General features: G+C 48.0%; 1 protein-coding gene across 1 annotated transcript; it reads left to right on the forward strand.

Moving 5' to 3' along the window:
- Positions 1–7802: 7802 nt before the first annotated feature.
- LOC119389607 (uncharacterized) lies at positions 7803–14053 on the forward strand. Its single transcript, XM_037656956.2, has 3 exons — positions 7803–8486; positions 10451–10580; positions 12485–14053. Exons 1-3 carry the CDS (start codon positions 8205–8207, stop codon positions 13066–13068), a joined length of 996 nt encoding a protein of 331 aa, XP_037512884.1. The 5' UTR covers positions 7803–8204; the 3' UTR covers positions 13069–14053.
- The last annotated feature ends 10692 nt before the right edge of the window (positions 14054–24745 follow it).

Genomic DNA, 24745 nt, shown 5'->3' on the forward strand with positions numbered 1-24745 from the left:
TCGTCTTTGTTGTCCACATTGAGACGCAATTTACACCAAGTGGTGCTCCAACTAAAGATCGGCTTCATACCTCAATCGAAAGCAAATAAACAGTTCTTCCTATATGACAAGTTTTATCATTACAATTTTTGTTTTAAGGAAGAAAATGATTTTTGAAGTTCCCAATTGACGGCTGTCTTCCCATTTGGTCATGCGGCAGCTTCCCCTTTGAAGTTTCCCATTGCCATCACGCAGATTTTGCAAACCCAGTGAACTATGGTGACTTTTCGTGATAATGTCCATGACGGTGGGGCTGGCTTGCAGATGCTGGGCGACGAAAACTTTAAAATCAAAGTAAGATATTTTATGCGTGTTGTCTGGCTCCGGTATGTGGCGAGGTTTGATAGTGCACACCATGGAAACAAAAAAAATGTCCCTTGTGGGGTGCCTCAAAATCGTGTCAGTACTCTTTTTAATTGAGTGTAGAGGGCCCCAATGTTTAGCCGTACAAGAGGCTGGGCTCTAAGCGCACATTTTAACCTGAAATATTGTTTTGGAAGAGGCACCTCTAAGCTCCTCCCAAGTGTAATGACCGCCATTCTGGCGTGCATTGTGTGACGCCAGGAAATGAGGGGCCACCGCTGTGTCCTCTGCTTCGAAGCAGTGTGATACTGTACTCTATGTACATATTGATCCGCATGCTTTGGCGTCCAACGTCATGTACAGCAACGACGTCGCCGTTTAAATGTGCCCGCAATTCCTTCACTCGGGCGCTGAACTGCATGGAATTCCTGACACGCGCTTGAAGAAAAACGAAATCCAGCCAGCTCCACTTTGCGAACACTGCCGAAACAGCGAAGCTCATGCCCCTCCTTCATCAGGCTATATCGTTCTTTTATATATTTCAAGCCTTCCTTTCGTTGGCTCTTAGCTTCGGCCTCCCTTGCGCGAACATCGCGGTTGGCTCGGCGACTACATGCCCATTCTCGCGTCAGCTATCGCTGACGCTCAGGTCGGGCGGCTTCTTCATCGGGAGAACGAGATATGTTCGCCATTCTGAAAAGCGCCAACTCCTGAACACTGATACTGACACGCTCTTTTATACTCCACTGAGCCTAACCCGTATCCCATCGTGGCGCATTTCTCGAAGGTTCACCCCTCCTCCGATCCTCGACATCCTACGCGCTCGCCTCTCGCAGCACAGCGCAGCCCTCCCCTTCCTACCGAGCCTCACTCTCGCCACACTACGAGACCACGTGATCACCGCTACGCCAACGGATGGGGAAGCCTCGACTAAGAACAGCTTCGCTGTTCAATGAAAACGCTGCACGGCGGCCGTGACGTATTTCTAGATTATGTATTGACTTCCTATTTTCACAGTGTACGGTTTTCTAGATCGATGCCTGTAACCCGATGAAGTCGTTACCGCTAATGTTGCTTAGTGTCAGTTCATTTCGTCGCTGCTCATGGTTGCTACACTGCTGTACGATTCAACTGCCCTACGGTTCCAATTCAAATGCAAGTCTTGTAACTCACCGAAAGGGTTCGAACTTTGCCAGCTTGTTGGGGAACGCGTACACGTTAGCAGCCACTTCGAGATGTATGCCTCAACTCCGTATTCATAGTAGTAGTAGTAGTAGTAGTAGTAGAAAACTCTATTTTTCATTTTGCTTTTGAGAAGTAATGGTTGTTGTCTTCACACGAAGATTGCTGTGCATAGGTGTAGATACCAGTATACTGGCCATAATAATAATTGCTGGAGTTTCACGCACCAAATACATGATAGAGTTATGAGGCACACCGTATACGGGGTGAACACTAGATCATTTTCGACCATCCGGGGTTCGTTAACGTGTACTATCGAAATGCGGCCGCCGTGGCCGGGAATCAAATCCGCGCCTTCGAGCTTAGCAGGGATGCTGGCCAGTCCAACACGAGGAATACGTGTGGTTGTTTCAATTTCACACTTCCACATGAAATGCGTCTGCCAGCTTTTATTTACTCTGATACGACAGGCTTCCGATACAAAAATAAAAAAATATTAAAAAATAAAAGGAACGACACTAAAGTAACTGACTGGGCTTTTCTTAGCCACGCTCTCTCGCACTGTTTATCTTCAGTAGCAAAGCTACCCTGGGAAGATCGCGCGACAAAGCACTGCCCCGAAGGCCGCGCACATCCAGTACACGCAAATCATAAAGAGGGCATCATAACTCTCTCGCAGAGCCGGACTCGCACATGCAGTGCATCTCGCCCGGGCATGCACGCAGGCTGCGCTTCCACCGAGGGCAATTATCCTGTCTGCGCTCCATTTAGGAAGCGCCCTGTCCTGGTCGTTGACTCGGTATCTGATGCCGCCCCTGTTTCTCGACGGAAAAATACTTCATGCGGATCCGTCGCTGCCACATAGGCTTAAGATTTTTTAAAGGCGAAAGCCTTAGGTGCCTCATGAAACGCGAAAATAGATCGTCGGCGCCTCGCGGCGTCAACACAAGAGGATGCAAAAGTCATCATCACGCGATGACGTCACCATATGACGTCATCAAGCCGCCACATACCGTAACATCACATGAAAACGTCACCACATGGTACTGTCGCTTGGTCAACGGTGGGCCGGTCGCGAAGGCTGTTGTGCAAAACAAGGTGAGATGCAGAAAGCTTGCAGTGCCTCTGATCCTGGAGGCAGTGGGAAACTTGCACGTTAGGTGCAGAAAGATGGCGGAGGGCCGGTGGCGGGGGAGAATCAATACATTGACTGAAAATAAGAAAAAGAAAAAAAGTTCGAGCCGTCCTAGGCGAATGCATAAGGGACCCGGCGAGTTCCTTTCTTGTTTTTTTTTTAAGCTAGGCTTTCATTACGAAAAGACTTCAATTGCGACGTCGTACGCAAAGAAACCCGGTGCCGTCGAGCACCTCGAAGGTGCGCCGGTCGCATACGTGTCTGTACGGCAGTTTTCGAATAATTGGTGCTATCTCGAATGCGGGCTTGTCGGCGATCAGCCTTTTTTGATATTATGGCTGTCTGATCTTTTATCGAGGTGACTCGTGATTTCACGTTGACAAATTTCATTGTTGCCTGTGTATGAACGCATGAGCGTCGTTGTTTCCTGTAGCAACTGAAGGGTCGCGCTGTTAAGCGCGTGGATGAAAATCCAATTCCCGGCATGGAAGAAGGAAACAGTTTTTAGGGAGCACATCGCAATGCGACATAAATAAAGAAGAAAAAGTGGTACGTCAGCCACGCACACGTCACGCTTCGCTTGCCTCCATTTTCCCGATAAGGCAAGGGTTCTTGTTTTTTCTTTTGTCTTTCACAAACGGTTCCTTCCTTCCTTTCCAATTTCCTTTGCCTTTATTTTTTTTTCCCACTTACGTTAGTGAGCGACAGAGTGATACAAACTATGACGATACAGAGAATTTTCTTGAAACGGTTATAATGTGTGTTCTCATGCGATTTACAATGGGGCGAGAAGAGTCTTTGTGCATACGTGGCCCTTCTGCTGAAACTCGAAGGCCAAATCTCTCTGTGAATCCAACTGGGTGCCCGGCAGTGCTTTCAACAATGCAGAATGTGTAACGATGAAAGTCTGTTCGGCGCGTTGCTTGTTTTCTATGCACAAAGCGAGAGAGAGAGAGAGAGAGAGAGAGAGAGAGAGAGAGAGAAGGATCTCTAAAAACAGAAAGTTGTTATTCGGCCGAAGCCTGAAATAGCTGCATTTTTATATAATTCCTTGGTTTAGATTTGGTTCTTCGGATGTGAAAAGCCGGAGAGGAGGGGAGGTTGAGTTGAGCTAAAGGCTTAATTTATGGTTCAATAAGGCTTGATGTTGGGCGAGTTGTTGGTGATGCACATGCGACATTTTTGGCGCTAAGAAGGAAAAATATAGTTTGAGACGGTCTTCTTCTCTTTTCTCGAGCTTTCTGTATCGTTCCTTCTTAGCGCTGAAAATGTCGAATGTGTACTTTATTTATACTTTCAATTCAGGCGAGTAGAGTCAGGAACTGGGGAACGGTATGGAGGTAGATGATGACCAGGGTTGCCAATGGTGGCTACTTTCCGCCAAATTGGCGAATTTGAGAGGCCCGGGGCGACCTAAAATTATGAATGGCGACATGGCGAATTTTTGGCGATTTTCGGCTTAGGTCTCCACTGAGTAATGCATCCTAAGTTCAGTGTCTCTCCAATGAATGAGCGGCAACATTCCCGGTATTTTTCTTGGTTTTAGAACCACGAGTAGAACGTGCACATTACGCGTCATTCGGTATGTCCGTCCTGTAACTCGTGTGTATCTCCTCAATTCATCTAAATGCAGCAGGTACTCGAATGTTCCCAGCGACATTTTAGCAAAATGTAAGTCAGCGGACTGCCCCGCAAACCACGAGGGGGCAGTGTTTGACTATAAGTATATAGCTTTAGGAGCTTTAAGCTTCTCTAAAGTTAAGCTTCTGAAGGGGCTAGACGACGGGTTGGCCGCGTGTTCCGACCATTTGTTCCGCCAAAGCTCCAACTGTTCTGAATAGCTTGGCGACTTATTCACTGTTGCAGTACCCCCAATTTAGCTTATTTGCTATATAACAATAACATATAACAATAATAACAATAATATAACAATTGCTATAAACATTCTACATTGTCTACCTGTTCATTATTAACGCATCGGATTGACACGTGTAGATATAAGTGACTATAAGAAAGGGTCGGTGGCATCCTTTATCATATCAGTTCACACTTAAAAAGTGCAAGTCTCACTAATGATCGGTTCCTGCAAGAATTCTGTCGTGTTACCGTCAATGAACCTTTTAATCCTTTTAATTCATATAAAGGTACGTAAAGCTGTCTACAAACAGCGCTTTCACGGTTTTCGCCCAAGGTTTACCACACTTTTACCTTTGAAACGAGCCGACAGGGATGGAAGGATATCATGAGCGCTTCATTCATTCACCCTTGCCCCACCACGCACATCTTGCGGCTAGTCGGAGAAGCAGCACCATGCACTGCCATGGTGAAGCGGGCGATATAACTGGTATTGAGAAACGTCAATATAATTTAAGGGTCTTGGATAGTGCTGTATTCTACGGGGCTATACGTGAGTGGAAAGTTTTATTACTATGTATGCCGCACATATCTAGGATGGCGACTTTTTTGGCGAAATTTGTAAAAAAATGGCGACTTTTGGCGACTTTTTGCTCGTCGTTTGACGACATTTTCTCGAACATCAGTGGCAACCCTGATGATGACGTTTGCGACAAGCGTATGCGCGTGCGCCCACCGATATAGTTTTCCATATAACTTTCGGGTGTACTGAAGTCCCCCAACCCCTCTCCTTAACCACGTTCCCTGGGTACGCCAATGTGTCGCTTGAGAAAATAAAAAGGCATTCTTTGCTATTTGTTTAAACAGGACAGCCGTAACCTTTGACGAGGAGTACATTAAAGAGCACGGATTGAAAACAGCATAACCTTTTGAATACTTAGCATTTCATCTTTATCGCGATAAATTTACAGGTTCATGTAAGTGTGGAAAGGTTGACAGGTTGGTGAGGGTGCATGACATAAATGACTAGCGCGCCACAAAGGGGGGGGGGGGGGCGGGGGGGGCAGGCCCGTAGCCGGGGGGGTGGGGCGTCACTAACCCCCCTCTCCCCGAAATTTCGGTGAAGTAGGTCTTTTTACCAAAAATAAATAATAAAAATAGGGGTTTTTTTTCTCAAATAGTCAAGGTTTTCAGCAAGTGCGCACCCCCGAAAAAATATTCCTGGCTACGGGCCTGGGGTGGGGGTGGGGGGGGGGGGGTCACTAGAAAATGTAGACTACAAGGTTCAGGGGTGGTCTTCGTTCCGTATTCTCGAGCTGAAATTAACGATGTTGTTGAATTTGCGTGAGCAGTACTATAATAAGTCTTTCGATTCTTTGTTTTTGGACGCTTGTTTCTTAAACTTCAGCATCTCCTTTTTTTTCAGTACCAATTAAGCCTATTTACTTTTACTTGCAGCGCGAAGTGTACCAAATGTCTCTTTTTGTTCATCCAAATTCTCTCATCGCTGTTTTCAAAAATTTTACCGTCAACCACATATAGGTGGACACGTGTACATCGTACTCGAGTGTTTCGCGATAATGACATTGTGGCATTTGTCGCTTCGAACAGTTGTTTTGCGCTTCGAAAAAAATCATGAGTCACCGGCAACCTTATGTGAACTGTGAGTCAAATGCCAACTGACGAGGGAAGTGGGTTGTTCGAAGCAAGCAATGGTTATATATAATACAAAAATAATGTCTAAATGAAAACAAATGGCTGCGCCACAGACCGTCATTGTATACAGTGCACCGAAACCTCATAAGGTCAACAGGGCCTTGACGAGTGCGCTGAAACAACGACAGCTGTGCACAGCAGCTGCGCCGGGCGTGCCGGTTTTTTTCCATGACCGCTTCGCGCGCATAGCGAGCGAGAATTCCGGTGAAGTGACGCAGCCTGATAAGAATGCCTCCCGAGATGATCCTAGAAAGCAGCGAATTCCGCCGACGACAGGAACGGAAGACTTGTTGAATTCCGACTATGGTCACCGTGATTTACTAATCTTAGCATCGAGCAGGCCTCGAAAAACGTCGACTTTACACAGCTACCAGCTGCCTTTTCTGTGCTTCCCGATCGGTTTGGAGGAACCTGCGCAAGCATTTCGGCTATGAGTGAAACAGTGCGTCAGCATAGACGAAATAAGGCGTTTCCGCAATGCTTCTTTAATTTGTTCTGAACTTATTTTCATGGGTCGTACAGGATTTCTGGCTCTCTTTAACGTAATGTCTAATGTGTCTTCCCGGTTCTCTGACAAAGGCCACACAAGAATGCTGAAAAAAACGAACACTGACATTTGTTCATTTTGCTGCGACACTCGATGCATCACTTCCTCTTGATGAAGTGGAGGCGAAAATGTTTGAGGCCCGTGTACTTAGATTTAGGTGCACGTTAAAGAACCCCAGGTGGTCGAAATTTCCGGAGCCCTCCACTACGGCGTCTCTCATAATCATATGGTGGTTTTGGGACGTTAAACCCCAGATATTATTATTATTATCCTCTTGATGAATTACTCACTTCCTTTACGGTCATATCAAGCTATTGTACTTCAAGCAAACAAATAAAAAAGTGGGAATAAAATATCACGACGATAGTGCGCTTCCAAGTCATGCCATGATTAAGAGTTGTCCGATTGTGAATTTCAGCGTCAATTTAGCGCACTTCGTTTGCCGTTGCAATCTTTTTTCCGCCAGCGACGCCGAGACTTCGGAGAAAAATAAATGCTTAAGAATAAGAAAAGAAAGGCACTCCTTCCGTGATCCCCTGCCCGACGCAAGTCATCGCCGTCATTAATTTGTCGCCCAAAACAACGTCGGGCGGGCCAAGATCATCAAAACGTTCCAGAATGTGCGCAGCGGGCGAACGGGTTGCCTTCAGTGACGTCACGTCTGGCGCCAAGCCTTTCACCCTCTTGTCTCTTTCTCTCTCACTCTCTTTCCTACACCGTCTGTGCAGGAAAGAGACACGCAATCTGAGATAGCGAGAGAGGATATACAGACGAGAAAGGAGGCGGCGAGGAAGTGAGCTAGATTAGAGCGCTCTCTTTGCTTCCTCACTTCTCTCTCTGAATCCTCTCTTTCTTCTCAGAGCGGTGTTCCAATCAGAGCGAAGCGTCAGGGCGAGCCTCCGCTCTTCCATTGGTCGATTCGTTCGAGTGTTCACGTGCGCACCTCGTGCCCCGAGCGTGCGCCTGCGCGTCGGCCTCTGCTACAACCAGGAACGAAGGTTATAAAAAAGCCCCTCGAGTGTCTACGCAGTCAGTCTCGTCTCGTCTCTGCGGAAGTCAGATTACGTCGCTTCGCACGGGGGACCAAAGCCGGCTACGACGAGAAAGCGAGCGCCGCCGATCATTTTGTTTTTTCATTTTATCAAATTCGCTGCGGTTTTCCGATCTACTCCCGAGGCACACAAAGCCACCGACCGATAGACGCGTAATATAAAACAAAAGAGAGCGGGTGGCGAACAAATTTCTTTTTCTCGCCCGCTCCTTTACTCGCTTTCTTTTACCGACCATCGCATCCACCACAACAAAGAGGGACCCGGCACAGCGACCAGCAGCAATCGACGAGGCCTTCGCTCTTCCCTGACGGCACCAACAGCAAGAAAGACTCCGCCAGCGAGCGCCCGCATCTCAACGGAATCAGTCTGCCGTTCGATGGAAACAGGAGTGTCCCGCTACAGCAGCGTTCCGGCATGCGACGCGCCCAACATATCGCTTCTTCTTAGCGAAGAGGCCGACCGCTGCGACGGGTCCGGTGACGTCCACGACGACTGCTGGCAACAGCTCGAAGCCTTCTGGGGAGCCGAGAAGCACCGCTGCTGTCAACAGCACGAGCCGGCCGCCTTCGAGAGCAGCAGCACCGAGAGCCAACTCGAGAACAGGGACTTCCTCAGCGAGCCGCCGCCCCAGGAGTCCTTCGAGGAGCCGCTAGCTAGGGTTGGTAGTATATAGTAGCAGTATGGCACGACTTCGTGCCGACGTCGTATAAGCGCCGCCACGTCCGTCCACGCAGCGCCACGTCGGAGACTCTTTGCAAACGACGCCGCGGTGGCTCCCTGCTCTCTTACGTCACTTATCGTCGCTGAAAATTGTAGTACTGATTGGTTGCCGATAGGAAGCGATCGGCGAAGTGGAGCAGCGTAGAGTAACATACACGACGAACAGGTCATGTGGCTCGTAATCATCTCGCACAAGGCCATACTTCGCTTATTGCTATAACAGAGAAGTTGCCGCGTATCGGATGGCAGCATATTGCGTAGCGGAACAGCGCAGCGTAATATACGCAATCAACAAGCTGTATTAGCGTCGCATATGGTTGCAAAAGAGATATTTATTGGGCACAGGATAAGTTGAACGCCTTAGCGTTAATACACACGAAACAACAGACCATATGGCGTCGCACAAGACACGGCGACGTTTTTAGGGATATGAACCTCTTTATTCACGTTCGAAGGTATCTCGCTGACGATCGCAACGCGCTTGGTTTGTCGTAGTAGCGTCGCAAAAGTTTATAACAGGAGCCATGTACCGGACAGCAGGTAAGAGCTACGTTATGCTCGATCTACGGGCGCGTAGACGATATCCAGAGGGAAACTTACCGAGCCATATTGTATATCCGTCCACTGCATGACTCCTTGGCGCACGTGACAGACGGGAAATCCGGAAACACCGAAAATCAGAAAACAACGAAAATTTCGTGCGAAATCGGGTTACGTCTAAGAGGACAGGAAATCTTAAACACGTCGGCCGGTATGCACAGTCGGAACGTAGAGCTAACACGTGGCGCGGAGCGGGCGGCCGTGTTCTTTTCAAAAGGTCTGGATCGATGGTCACACGTTGCCGTTTGCGGCAGCAGCTGGGTGCATAGGCCTAGAATCCACGTGTTCCGGACGAACGGGCGCGCCGATGAAGCGAAGAGAGAGAGAGGAGAATACGAAGAGTAAAATGGCGCGCAGCAAATACACACGCACGGGGCACATATTCGGCCATGTATTCGGCAGCTGGCGACCGCTCGACTGAATCACCGAAGCATGCGCCCGCCTCCGCGTGTCAGACGAGCTCCGTTGCGCCGTCTGCAGCGAAGTCGTCCAGACTATTTCCTTCTCTCGCCAGAACTGCAGCTCGAAGGCTTCCCAGACGGGCAGGATGCTTTTGTTTTGACTTACGCCGCTCCTAAAATAACCCGCGCACCTCACAGAAGGGTTAGGAAACAAAGACACGGGTGGGGGAACGGCTCTGAGCGTTGAGTAATGAGGGTGGGATAGGATTGCACGGGTTTGGCGACCGTAACCGCATTCCGCCCTTGTCTGTTTTTTTGTGTGTGTGCTAGTGTTTTTTCCCCCTTAGCTTCTGCGCCACTTTTTTTCTTAGTTTTCGCATTCCACGTTTCTTTTTGGTTGGCCCACAGAATGTAGCAGGTTTTAGTGAAGTGAACCTGAATTCGAAACGAAACCAGAACGGGAACCGAAACTAGAAACACGCGCTATAGAAACTGTGCGGCAGATATCGCTTTATATTAGATACGTAGCAGTATAGGGCCATTCGAATTTTCGCTTAGTATAAGTGGCCGTCGAAGGACACTGCGTAGTTCGTAGGCAGACGTATTCGATCACAGCTCCGGCGTCGGTGCAAAACCTGCGCAGTATTCCAAAACTTCGCTTGAACATAGGTATTAATGCTTTACATGTCTGTTTTATACTGATTGCCTCTGTCGGGGTTTCGTCGCAGCGTTCAAGTCGTATGACTTAACGTTATTATTTGATATTTCGTTCGCGCTTATTTCTAGACGCTTTGCAACAGAACTCTCACGATAATGTAGTTGTAGATGAATGGGAGTTTACCATTGTTTCTTGCTGTAAACTCTAGCTCGAAGTTTGACGTGTTTCTCATCTTCTTTGCAGAAGGCGACCAAGGCAAACCAGACAGCGGCGGCCAGCGACTTCTTGTACATCGTCAGGGGTGAAGACATCAACGATGTGCCCACCAGTTACGTGGTCAACGGTATCAAGCCGCACGAGTTCCCTGTTATCGGTGAGTGGAACACTTTATCGTTGGTGAGGCGAACAGACAAGCGTTTTGTCTGGATAATTACTACTGTTAACCGGCCTTCGCTACAAGACCAGCTATGACCGCTGGATACATAACAGATTCCACAAGGCACTTCAATTCATACACCACACAGACATTACAGCACACATTTAATACACACATAAGCAAAAATTATGCCTTAGGGGCAAGCTTTATCAACATAAAGAAATTATAAGAAAACAACGTAAGGTAGTACGATTATCACGAAGAAATCGCGCGTTAGTGAAGGCTGCTACTGCGTTATCGTACGCGCTTCGAAGCGTTTTGAGTGACGTTGTACAGTTTTACATTAAGTCGACAAAAAGAAAACATACAAAAAGACAATATAACACGTTGCCGCGCCGCTTAGTACGTGTTATTGGCTTTGAATTTATTCTGCAGAGAATGAACAATAAGGCAGGCTTCACAATTCCAGACAGTAAAAATGATAAATTTCTCTATGATCACTTACGCAGAGCGTGGAAATAATTCATTACTCGTGTATATTAACGTTCTTTAGATAAGCATGTGAAGTACAGAAGGCTCATCAATTTGAAAGAAAGGGCAGACCATGGTTTCTGACAGTACTCGCTAGTTAGTGATGGTTAAGGTGATAGAGGAAGAAAGGTGCAAGAAATTAAAAAAAAAACGCTTAAGGATGAATACCTCTTGAACATACACACAAGGAAAGAAATCATGTCCTCATGACCATTTACAAGGTGTGCTTGCGTTTCTTGAATGACTTCACCGTATCAGCAGCGAGTCACACCCACACACACAAAAAAAGAAAAGTTGTAGTGAGTTGATGGCGAAATTGTAAATAACATTATCTGCTGGCGAAGAGCTGACGTCACTACCAAGAAGCATGCGCCTGTAGGCTTGCTCCATGTGCTACGTAATATGCCAATGTCTGGCGAAAACTAAGGGCTGTGATGCTACGTTAATTAAATTCATAATCAGTTGCTAATGAGTCGACTTCATGGCGACGAACTAACTGCCATATCTTTACAATTGCCTCTTCCTTGGGTCAGCAAGATCCATTCTGTAGGACTGGAAAATTTCTGACGTTATCGTGCCATCTAATTAACTGCCGTCTTGTTTTCTTTCCCTCGGCACTCACTCTGCTTAAAGATTAAGCATATCTGATCTACGAGTACCGAGACCTGCCCGAATGTGCTTCCTAATTTCAGCAATAATATCAGCTAAACCCGTTCGCCCTCCGGTCTGCAACGCAGTCTTCCAGTCTCTTAGAGTCAATCTTATCGTCTTCCGTTTTATCACTCGTTGCAAGCTCCTTTTACATCTCCAAGTTTCCGTGTTATCATGTTATAGTTGTGACCGCACTCCACCTTTTGTAGTTCGCTTAGCATTAATGATCGTGCGTTGAAACGAACGTCCGCGAAACAAAGGGCACTCAAATCTGACTGTTAGACGGTTGTTGAAAATTTTAATTTCAGGCGCGAAATACTTCAGATCCTCAAAAAGAAAAAAATGCATATCCAACATTCATGCAGCAATGTGTATAAAACTAAACCAAGATGTCAAACTTTTCCCACTTGTTGAAGTTTTCAGTGGTTTTACATTTTGCTGGAGTAAAAGCCACTCTCGATCCTTATGGTATAAAGACATAGAACATATCAACTAATCCTCGATGGTTAATTCTTATAAAAATGGGGTTTAAGGGGTTGTACACTTTAATCGCTGACAATAAGGAAAGAGACAGTCGCGAAGGACTAAAGTTAGCTGTACTAGGAGATTGCTGTGGGAGAAGTCTTGGTCCTGTAGTGAAGGCTGATGATGATGACCATGACTTTCAGATGAACTGCTTGGCGTGCCTAACTGTGATCTCCTTTCTCTCCTGACCGCAGGTACCTACGTGGACAAGCGCGTCGTGCCGGGCTTCCGTTACATCGTGCGCGTAAATCGCACCTCACGCTTCCTGTTCGGCGGCCGGCCGCTGCACCTGGAGAGCGTGGGTCGGGGCTACGGCAAGCGCATCACCTTTGAGGCGCCACCCGGCGGGCTGAACGAGAACGACAACTTCTTCTACTCGGACACCATCGCGCAGGGCTACGGCTTCGCTCCGGTCGCCGTTCAGGTCGGGGACCGCTTCCGCGTTCAGGACAGCGAGGGCGAAGAGTGTGGCGACCTGGTGCTCGACGAACTCTTAGGCGAACAGACTGAGGTTTCGAGCGACGTCCGCAAGGAGGACGGTGCCATCGTCAAGGAGATTGCGGTCGACTTCCATGCGAGGTTCCTGTGCGTGAACAACCGACTCCTGGACCGCCAGCTGGTCTGGAACAAGGTCCGGCTCAGCGCCATCGCGAGGCTTGTGAAGCCCCGAGGAACGACCAAGGCGCGACTCGAGAAGCTGCTGCTGCGAGACTGTCCGCTGGCGGGCTACGAACTGGTTCCTTTCTCGGGCAAGCGTCTGGTCGACCGCGAGGAATAGAGGGACCCGGCGTACGCCCAACCACTTCAGCTCTGGTTGTGGAGATCTCTTCCGTGTCCCATACCGATTCACTCCGCACTGCCTAGTCGCTGATTTCGCCGCTTCCTGCGGTCTCGAAGAACACGAAGGAAAAGCCCCACTGTGGAGGGACCGGTACACATATTCTTTAGGCGTCGTCTGATTTGTTCCGGGCAACGAGTCAGCATCCCTACTGGTGCGCACCCTAGCTATCTAAGGAGCGCGAGCGTGTTATTGCTTCTGCCACGAAACGACGTCTAGTCGACCTCATAGGCGATCTTATCTCGCTGACCAAAGAAGAGTCGATTGCATGGCCCTGCGGCGAGGGCGACAGCTACGGACATTGTGGGCGTGTGTGAGGAGGCGATCTCCCGGGATTGCGAAAAGAGACACTTGTATAAAGGAGACGGTGAGCGACATTGATCGCAGAAAGGATTTCTGCGGATCGTTTCGCGAATACGCGTGTTCAAAGTCGGAAAGAGAGAGAAGAAAATGAGCGCAGAACTACGCGCACGGAGTCGTGATCAGCGGGCTGACCGTGTCTTACGGGGAGAGTGATATTATTTTGTGGATTGATTGTACTCCCAGTCCTCGTTTACACAAGACTTATCAAGGAACCCTCTGCGCCTTTGGCAATTCTCCTTTTGTTTTAATTTTTTGTTGTTAGACAAGAGGTACCATACACCTCTCGCCCCCCTGCTTTTGTCGCTGCATTGTTATAAGCCTGGTGAGAAACCTGAATATTTTACACCGCTACTGTATTTTACTTTTTTGTTCGTCATCATCAACCGAGGAACCGGAACCCATTGTTGTGAACACCGGCTCACTTGGTTTTGACATTTGTGCGCATTTATTTAATCGGTGAACTCTTGTAATTTATGCATCGGCGAGTGATGTCACGTCCGTGTTTCGTCCTTGCTGCTGCTGGAACGTCAAATAAAGCACGAAATAAACGTATAGTCCTGTTGTTTCGTGTGTTCTATCGATTTGTCACCGTCGCTATCTTCACAACGCGTATAATGAGCATGCATTATCAATGAACAAGTTATTATGAAGGTTGCGGCTAGCTTAGGTCATCTAGTGTCAAAATACATAGAATGACAGCATGCGTCGGTTCTCTATTGCAGTAAGGGTGATGAGTGCTTGTTAGCTCCGGCAAAGGCGGATCAGAAAAAAAAGAAAAAAACTTGGAGGACGCTTGAGCACCGTCTTCAAGAGTAGAACGCGATAGCGTAATCGGGCCTCATGCGCATCGCCTTCGCGGTTGCTAGCCTGGCTTCGGCTCTCGGTGCATGCGTCAACCGTGCCGTAAGGAAACGAATGACTGTGCGCGTAACATAGGGCGTTTCAATGTATTTCAGAAGGCCTACTTCAAGTACAGTTAAGTGCCCACTATGCCATAATTATTCCTTTTGCGAATCAGCGAAGGGCCCACTACGCGTCCGTAAGGCAACACGCGAACCTACGCAGCTGTTCATTTTGTTGATGCTTTTGCTGATGATGATCATTAAATATGTCTGAGCGCTTTTTAATTGGTGGGCCTTTAAAACACCCACTCGTTAACGCAATTCACATGTTTTGACGCGTGGCGCGATTCTCGCTTCTGCCACACAATATTACATACGTTAAGGGGACTCCTTCCACTACATGATATTCGTACAGGGTTTTTTTTTTTTTCTAAGCAGTGTCAAGTATCAGCGTGGCTCTGTGGTAGAGCACCTGCTTGCCTCGAATATGGCGTGGGATCGATGCTCACTCGGACCCGAAAATTTTTATTAGGGGCGAAGCTCCTTAAGGCGGCACCCGTTCGTCCCTCGTAGTCGTCGTCGTCGTCGTAGTAGTAGTAGTAGTAGTCGTAGTCCGTAACAATTCTTACGCTTTGACCTCCAAGGTGGTGCCGGTGGGAGATTTTTCCTGTGCGTTGTTGAACAATAAAAAATTCGCAGCGTTAGCTAAAAGCCGACTTCTTCTGTCTCTCATTCCCATTAGCAGCCATTCTTTACCTCCAAGGTAGTGCCTGGTGAGATTTCTCCTGTGCGTGATTAAACAATAAAAATTTTGTTCAAAACGCCGTTGATTGATGAAATAAACCAACGAAAGACGCCAGATGTTTTATAAAAGCAAAACAAACGAACGCCAGACGTTTCTAAAGCAAAACGAAAAGACGCCAGCTGCTTAACGAAAGACGCCAGATGTTTTCTAAAGCAATGGTTTTCTAAACAATGAAAATTTACAGCGTACATGTAAAATTAAAGTGAGCTGCAAGTCGTCATAACTCATCGAACCTTTAGTATAAACGCGCCCGATCTCACGTCGGTGATGATGTACTGGGCAGAATTCACGGAAGATTCACGGTTTACCGATGAACCTCCGCAGCTTCGCCCACTCATCATCATTCACTCCGTGGATATGCTGTGATTTTTTATTTATTTTATTTGCATCTTTCTCGATTTTTTCGGTCACGGACACGATGATGATTTTTCACTCACAACGACACCGACACCGGAATTTCTGCGAAACGAGCTCTTTACCGCTATCACTTTCAAAAGAAAGAAAGAAAGCCTCGTCAAATTATGACGTAGTCAGTAAAGTAAAGGGTTGGGCGAGTTGGTGTTGGTTCATGATAAACAGAAGGGCGCGATACCACGGCACACAAAAAGAAAGGAAGCGGGTCGTCCCGTGTCCTTCTTTCTCTTTGTGTGCCGTAGTATCGCGCCCCTTCGTTTATCACGTGGCGTAGTCAACACAAATTTCAACAACGGAACGTAAGCGTGAAAGAGCTTCGGAGAGGGACCTGTGCAGTCGTCATATCGAGCAAGGAGTCTCGTTAGATGTAATATTGCGTAGCAGAAACGATTCGCACATAGGTTTCACACCATGTGCATTGCGTAACGAGTGGGCGGTTGAAAGCTGCCAACCCATCACGGAGGGCTGAGATACGTATAACTCACCATCATTAGCCACAGCGTCAATTACTCACGTGACCTCTCAAGCTACGGCGACGATGATGATGATGATAAAATGGCCACACCGGATGGCTTTGGCCTTCGAGTCGTCTTATGCGAATGCATAAGGGACCCTGTGAGTGTTTTTTTTTTCTTTTTTTAGATATTGACGTTGCAAATTAAAAATAAAAAAGATGTAGACGCAAGAAAAAATCACTTACGGAAGGTACTGAAAGCATTTTATTGCATTTCTGTAGCAGGTACACCGAGCTTGTAGCAACATCGCTGACTCCCAGATATTTTGAACCCGCGACTTCCTAAATCAATAATTTCCTGCGGTTCTGCATAACACTAACTTCTTTAATTGCTTGAGATCGGCACATTACTTATAGGAAAGAATCAGAAATTCCAGATTCGCGAGTTATTAAGCAGGACGCAGTCGAAAAGTTGAGGACAGTCGTAGCTGTACAAGTATATACCAAGGAAGACAAAAGCGAGGAGAGGGGAATAATCTAATCATCGCGTGGACGGAATGTTTTGCAGCACGATGATCGATCAAGTAAGGCGCTGATAGGTTGACGCAGTCATCAAGGGAGAGTCAGACGAGGTGCTTTGAAATGGTAGTCTTGAGGTTCGACAGAAGAAGCAGAACGGAAATTCAGTGGTTTTATTCTACAGACACTAGGAAAACTGTCCGTAATGGAAACGAAGTTCCTGTTTCAAGGATGAACTTTCGTGTCTGTAGCCCCCGCCAACGTTTTAGTCGACGCACAGTTCTCGCGACTTTCGATAAAGGGGACGAAGCACTTCGCTAAACACGGGCACTCTTCTCTGTGAAACAGGAAACAATATTCAGTTCCGGTATCCCAGAAAGATAAGAAGATTGCTGCGAAGCGGTTACGTAAAAATGAAACGTCAGTGTCAAAATGCCGAGTCAATCCAGTATTCAGGTAAGCAGCGCATCATGTACACGACACCGGGACGTTTTCGTCATCGGCGATTTGCTCGAGCAGCTGAACGCCTTAGCAAAGTCAGCGACGTAAGTCAGTGGAACGTTGATCTGTGTTCTCGCTGCCGACGAAGACTTCCTCGGGCAGCGGTGGTGGCTGCCGAAGATGTAAAAGAACTGGGCGTCTGAGAACGTCCACAGGTTCCAGGCCACCTTGACCGTGTGCCATTCGGTCGAGTTCAGGGCGCCCACAAGAGTAGACAGACCGAGCGCGCTGTAAAAGACCTTGTCGGCGTCGAGGGAGGAGTCCCCTTCGAGGTAAGTCTTAAAGAAGCAGTCTTTCAGTTCTCGAATGTTCGCGTACGTTCTCGATTTCCAGCGGATATTGCTTAGGGCCATGGCCCACAGGCCCTCGGCTATTAGCTGGCCCAGAACAGCCATGTTCGGCAACGAGGCACTGTACGAGTCGGTGCGGATGAAGTTGTAAACCGTAGGCGAAAGTAGGAGGAAGCGGTCTTCCACGAGGCGCACGTCCCGGTATGTGGTCGATCTCTTCGCCGCCAAAACGGACAGACGAGCAGTGGTCAAGCCCAGGTTGTAGGCGCGACCGTTCAGAAGGTTCCGCGCGAAGTCTGACGTAGCGGTCGGAACCCGCAGCGAAGCCCGGCTCACAAAAGTCGGGGTCAGCAGCGTGACGTTCTCGAAGAATCTCTCTAGCATGTCGGCGTCTTCGGGATCGAAGAGGGCGCTGCTTTTAAACTGTTCCCGTGCGGCGCCTTTTACGGTGGCGAATATGTTTCTCGCTTCGGCGTCCTTCTGGCTGTTTGTTAGCAGCTCCGCTTGGAACGAGCCCCACAGTCCACTCAGGAGAAAGATGCTGCTCGTGCATATTTCAAATATGCTGGACGAGACGGTGCCGATTTGGACGTTGAATTCCCCGACGCCGCTGACGACGGCGTGCCAGATAAGGTACGCGGCTTTCGAACCCTTGAGAGTGTCGCTGGCGAAAAGCTCGTAGAGAAGCCGAATCCTCCGGGCACCTCGCACGCGGACTGCTTGCACGTCCTTGAACAGCAAACCGTGAGCCTCTAGTGCTGCCTCAAATTCTTCGACGTTCCAGATGTCTCGGCTGAAATTACTCCTGCCTTTCCGTAGATAGTACGTTGCCAGCTTTCCGGTGACACGGCGAACTTTTTCGCATAGCTGCGTCGCCATTACAACCACCTGGTTTGTCATCACTGCAGCGTTCATCGTAGCCCGTACTGCTTCGACGGTGCTGACAATATCGACCGTATTACGATCGCTCGGAGAACAAATAGGCAGAGCTTGTAGATACAGTTTCGTAGGATTGAAGTAGGAGACGTGAATGACCGATGAGAGGGAATACTTCAACTGCACGGCCAGGCAGAACAAGATGGCGTTGCGAGAGTCCGGTTTGCTCAGAAGGCTGGCCACGTCTCGAGCCAGGGCAGTGGCTAGGGACGCAGCGAACGACTCGTGGTTCAGCATGGCGTGTAAGCACGTCTTGTAGTATGTGTTGAGGAAGCGTCCAGCTTCACCCATTGCGGCGCCTTTGGGCATGACGCCCGTGATCATGGCTTCCCGTAGCTGGGCGTGAATCCCGGCTTCGACCGAGAGCTCGTCGCTGATTACGTTCGAGCAGACGTAAGCGAAGAAGTCTCTGCACGGACTGGCTCTCGTGTTGACGGACATCGCGAGTTCACGGGCTTCGTCTGGGCAGCAGAAGCCCGTGTCGGAAGGCTGGACGCTCTCTTTCCGTCTCTCGTTCACGTAGACGGTGACGAAGATGATCACAGCGGTAAGCAGAACAGATGCTGGTAGACCGCAAGCGAAGCATAAAACGCGCTTGGATTCGGCAGGTGATGCACTCAAAGGTGCGTTGGCAATCCCGGCGGCCTCCGGAATGTTGTCTTTCGACGGAACCGCGACCACTGGGCCTGGATCAGTGCTTGGTTGGTTGGTTGGTTGGTTCTGCGTCATGGGGCTTTGTTCTTCTTCTTCTGCTTCATCTTGTAATTGCCACGCGTGATTCCAGTGAATGGCCGCTTCAGCGTTCATGGAACAGTGAAGTTCATGTCGGCACACCCCAATGCATTCAGAACCCCGGAAGATAATTGCTAACTGTCATGTGTAGGTTTTGCCTGTGCGGTAAGGGATAACTTATTCTATGGCCTCCTAACAAAGTGTGTCGATTTGAATGCTTCATTTCCTGGTAAGGAGAGGGGGGGGGACTGTAGGGATAGGCGTACAGGTGTACACTAATAAAAGAAGATAATGTATACATATAAAAAGGTAGGCCTTCTTAGGTTCGGCTGTGTCCCATATGTGATATATTACGCAATATAAGGTGCAGGGAGGAAGAAGATTAGTATGCCGCAGTGGAACACTACCTTTGCTGGAAGAGCCGCCGAACGCGAGCTGTTGGCGCTAGCTCTGTGATTCTTGTGTCTGTTTTTGTCGCCCGCCTTCTGCGTCCATAAACCTCCTTCTCAAGTGCTACTTGTCGCCAATAACAACCCCGTTCCAAAGATAATATAAGTCGATTTTGTCAGAATGGTTATCTACTCTGTCCAATCCCTCAATAATAATAGTTTAGGAAGAGGATAAAGCGTTTATAAGCAAAAGGGAAAAGAAAGACGAGCTACGAACGGTCTTGCTGGAAAAGGATACGCCGACGTGTGTGTAGATTTATTTTTAATTTGGAATTTTGATAACGGCGTAGCCGATTACTCAGTAGAAATAAGGAAGCAATGGACCTGGACAGGCCACGTCATGAGGACAGCTAGAACATCGGAATGAATACGAAGAGATTGGAAGCGCGGCCGTGGACGGCAGAGGGATAGGTTTGGTTTTGGTTTGAAAAAAATTTATTATTGGAAAAGATTTGTTAAGATTAAGAAATCTGCGGGCATAAAGCGGAATAGGCTCGCTCAGGACAGGGTGGGTTGGCGATCATTGGAAGAGGCCTTCGTCTTGCAGGGGATGCAAGACAGTCTGATGATGATGACAGAAATACCCCTATACCGTGTTCCATTGGCCTAATTCTGGCGGGATCCGGGCCTTGCTCGCGCTCTCCTGAGAAGCGGGGGCGCGAGACCGGGTTTGGGGAGACCACTTCGGGACCTCGGAGGGTGCGTATGCGTTTCGGCCTCTCCGGCCGGCGGCGATCATTTGTTCTTTGTTCTTCGTCGCCCGCCGGTGGTTACGTCATCGCGTCGGGGCCCCGGCCTCGGCGGGCGCGCGCTCCCTTCTGCGGTCTGGAAGTCCCGAGGCAGCGCCTCGATATCGTGCACCGTATGTTCCTCTCAACTGTTGCTATGTCTGTTCTGTTTCTTCTGTTCTGGGGTGCGGGAGCGCTGGCCGAAGAGTAGGTCGGCTCTCCAAACATCGTTCTTTGTTTGTTTGCTTGTTTGTTTGTTTTACAGGTGTGCCATTCGCGGCCACTAATCGATATACTTTGTAACTTGTATTAGCTAATTTGTGCCCCGTATAATTATGTTACGTACAATTGGCGGTATCGAATTATTGATCTCGTTGTACTGAAATCCCGGTAATAAACCATTAATTTGGAGAGTGTCGCCTTGTTGCTCGTGCGCAGCAGTGTGAAGAGTAAACGGCGCGAGACCAACGAGGACGCGGCACCCTGCATGCAGCTCGCAGTGCTCGAACCCGCGCTGGTGTTCGGCGCGTACGGCGAAGAGTAGCGGTGACGTGCGTGCCGGGGGTTCAGTAAAGGCCGAGCAGTAACAACAGCAAAATAAAGCAAGTAAACCAAACAACACCACCACCCCAACGTGTAGGAAGCGAAAGCACGCTATATTGAAAATACACCTAGAGTCATTCACATGCCGTCAAGAACACAGTGCGAAACGTCATCGTGTGATGTTCTATTCTGCATTGTTCGCTTGCTGTGTCTTGTAATGGAAAATATAAGGGTAAACAATGGTCGGAAAAATTCACCGACGATTATCTGCCTAATGCGAATTCTGAGCGCAGCTGTTTAGGTGTTTTGACTTTGCAATATGTTGAGACAAACAATTTCAGAGAGACATCTATGTACGTACGGTTGCATACCGCTATTTCATCGCATTAGGCATCTTCGCACCCATGGAGATGCCTCAGTGCCTGCGTGTAATCCATGCCGCTCTTCTCTTTTGACAATTTCTTGCACTGCCAGGTTCAGATCGGAGGGCACTGGAACATCAGTCTACAAATGGATCCCAAGTATACACGAGATTCCAAAATGGTTTCTCCCACGCAGAAGCCTCACGCACTTGCTATTGGGTCATGGCCACTTTCAATATTACTTACGCAGATTCAACATCACATAATCAAACATTTGCGCATGTGGTAGTGGTAGTGGTATCTTTATTGCTCCCAAAATAGATATTTTTTCCTTTCTTATTTTTGCACATGGGGCTCTCCGCGCGAAAATGAGGAGCACTATTTTAACGTCTGCCCCAACACGGCAGAACACCCACTTTTATGTGTAATCAGTCTTGTTCTGCGATCGACCTGACTTTTTATAGTTTTAATCTGTCCATCTGAACGTGGTCTGTTATTAATTCTGGCACAAGTAGCGATCATATGCCTATATTGTTTGAGGTAGTATGTCCGTTAACTACTGTAACTAGGCCATCGCTTGCGCATGTAAATTTCAGTACATTTGAAAAATTTTTACGTGAGGCTTTATCTAACCAAATAGATGATCGCGAGCCCGATGCCATCAGATTAAGCGAAATCCTAACAGACTCGTTAAATAATTCTAAATTCACCATACAGGCCTCCAAAAGTGATTCCACTAACCCTTGGTGGAATGCGGACTGCTCGCGTGATTATAGGTTAAGAAAAGCTGCGTGGAAAAATTACTTTTCAACCAGTGCCCTCGTAACTGGAGTGATTATAAATATGCGGCCGCTATTTTTAAGAGAACCGTTGCCAATGCGAAGAACAGATATGACCGCGAACGTTTAGAGTTTCTTTCAAAGACTGAAACCGCAGCATAGTCGCAGCGAAAGCTGGAAGAGCGGCGTTTCTAGAGCCGGTTGTAAGCTCTCTTGGGGCTACTAAGACAAGTACCCACTACGCCATAAATACAAGCAAGGTACCCACTACGCCATAAATCACAATTTTTGTGAAGTTGCGAAGCACCTACTAAGCCATTATTCATCATGCTGCGGAGAAGCGAGGCACCAGCGACACGTCCGTAAGGCATTATGTGCACTTTGTTGATGCGACGACTGATGACGATCAAGAACTATGGCTCAGCCCTTTGTAATGGGTTGGAAGCTTTAAACGGCCCACCAGTTATGCAATTTGCATTGGGTGACGCCCGGTCGTTATTTCCCTCTCCCGCCATGCTGTATAACGTACGTTGACGTGGGAGCGCGAGGAGGGGGGGGGGGGCGAAGAACTTTACTGAGACCCCGAGGAAATGGACCATGCGCTTATGGGCTTCCTTGGCAACCAAAACAAGTGCACTTGCGAGGAACCCACTACGCTATAAATCAATATAATTTTTGAGAAGTAGGGAAGCAGGCATTGTGCCATTTTTCGTCATTCTACGGAGAGCCGTGGTACCTGCTAAACGCATGTAAGGCATTACGCGCTTTGTTGATGCTGTGCCTGATGACGATGAAGCATTATGACGGAGCCCTTTGTTATGGGTTGGAAGCATTCAACAACCTACTCGTTGCGCAATTCGCATTGTGTGACGCCTGGTTACAGAATTCGCGTTGTGCGACACTTGGTGCCTATTTTACTTTTCTACCACGCTATATTGCATATGTTAATGTGGGTCCTTCCCGACATGCAGCCTGTATAGGACCTTTTTGCAAAGCAGTTTCAAGCACCGGCATGGCTCAGAGATTGAATGCTGGGCTCCCACGCAGAGGGCCCACGTTCGAACCTCGTGCCATCCTCGAATTTTTTTCTTATGTCGTTTTTTTTTCTTATTTCGAGCGATAGTGGTTACGGACACCGGCGGCGGCGGCGGCGGACAACTACGGCGCCAAAAACGGCCGCTGAAATGATCTCATAACAGCTTTCGCTGTAAAACAATCTTTCGCTTCCTGTGAACCAAGAAAGTTCTTCCTGTACTGACAATCGTGGAATCTGTGGTATCAACGCCAAGTGAACTGAAGACCTTTCTCGAAGATGTAGTTAAGGGCCTAGAAAGTCGCTTTACGACTGTTCTCTCATACCCCTCCCAGTCTCCTGATCGGGGAGAGGATTTTGAGGAGGTCACAGTTGTATAACTAGCGAATGTAGTAAGAACGCTGCCTAATTCCGCGCCAGGTCCTGGTATGACTGCGTCGGTTATAAAAACGGCACATAAAATTTACGCCCTGGGACTACTCGAAATTGTTGATCACTCAATCAGAAATTCATGGATTCCACCGGATTGGAGAGTTGCGAAAGTAATTCCATTATTAAAAATGCAAGGCGCTGGATTTACCTTAGATAATATCAGGCCTATATCCGTCACATCGAAGAGTAAAACTCATCGAAACATTCCCAGGATTTGGGATGGATGGATGGATGCTATGAGCGTCCCCTTTGAAACGGGGCGGTGACATGTCTGCCACCAGGCTCGAAAAAAAAAGAAAAAAAAAGCTTCCTTGTTTCATGTTGGCCTAATACCTTATCTACATTGATTAAATCTATGTTATTATACCAAAAAATACAAATTCACGGTCTATCTCTCTGCCTCTTAAGGCAGAATGACCTTATTATTCCCCCATTATTTATTTTTGTTCTTTATCTCTACTTTTCTGCCACCAATACTCTAACCGTCTCTTACTTATTTCTATCGCGGACATGTTCAGCTTTCCATTGTTGTCTCTAAAACCCAAGGCTTCATGTAGACTCGTGCCCACACGTATACCTGGGTGAATATCGCCACATTCAATCAGTACATGTTCCATCGTTTCCTTAGTTCCCCCGCAGCATGTACATTGTTCTTCTTCGTTACTTAATCTCGCTTTATAACTATACGCGTTCTAAGGCAGCCCGACCTTGCTTCAAACAGTAAAGCGCTTCCCCTTGAATTATCATAAAACCTTTCCCTCCTTATTTCCTTTTTTCCCTTTCGGTAGTTACTCAGAGCTGGTTTCTTTTCCATCGCTGCCGTCCAATAAGTCCTCTCCGCCTCTCTGACCTTCCGCTTAATGCTCCTTGTTGCCATATCGCCCGCACTGCTAGCCGTATATTTACTGGTGAGCCTCCTAGTTCTTTTTCTCCACTGCGTGTCAACACTTTTTCTATACAAATACCTGAAAACCTTCTCTGCCCATCTACTCTTCTTCATTATCCTCAGCCTCTCTTCGAATCTCATTTTGCTCTGAGCTTCCCGCACTTCAAAGCCTGTCCATCCCATATCACCCTTTACAGCCTCATTTGTCGTCTTCCCGTGAGCGCCCAACGCGAGGCGGCCCACCGTCCTTTGATTTACATCCATTCCTGATTGTACCTCTGACTTCATGCACACCACTGAGTTCCCAAATGTAAGCCCCGGGACCATCACACCCTTCCACAGCCCTCGAAGCACTTCGTACCTATTGTACCCCCATAAAGCTCTGTGCTTCATAATTGCAGCATTCCTCTTTCCCTTTGCTACCGATGCTTCCTCTTGTACCTCCATATATCTATCCCCCTCATTTACCCATACTCCGAGGTACTTGTACTCGCTTACCCTCGGTATTTTTTGGCCCTGTATAAAGACCGCGTGGTCTTCGTGATCATT

This window comes from Rhipicephalus sanguineus, chromosome 4, assembly GCF_013339695.2.
Source record: "Rhipicephalus sanguineus isolate Rsan-2018 chromosome 4, BIME_Rsan_1.4, whole genome shotgun sequence".
Lineage (NCBI taxonomy): Eukaryota > Metazoa > Arthropoda > Arachnida > Ixodida > Ixodidae > Rhipicephalus > Rhipicephalus sanguineus.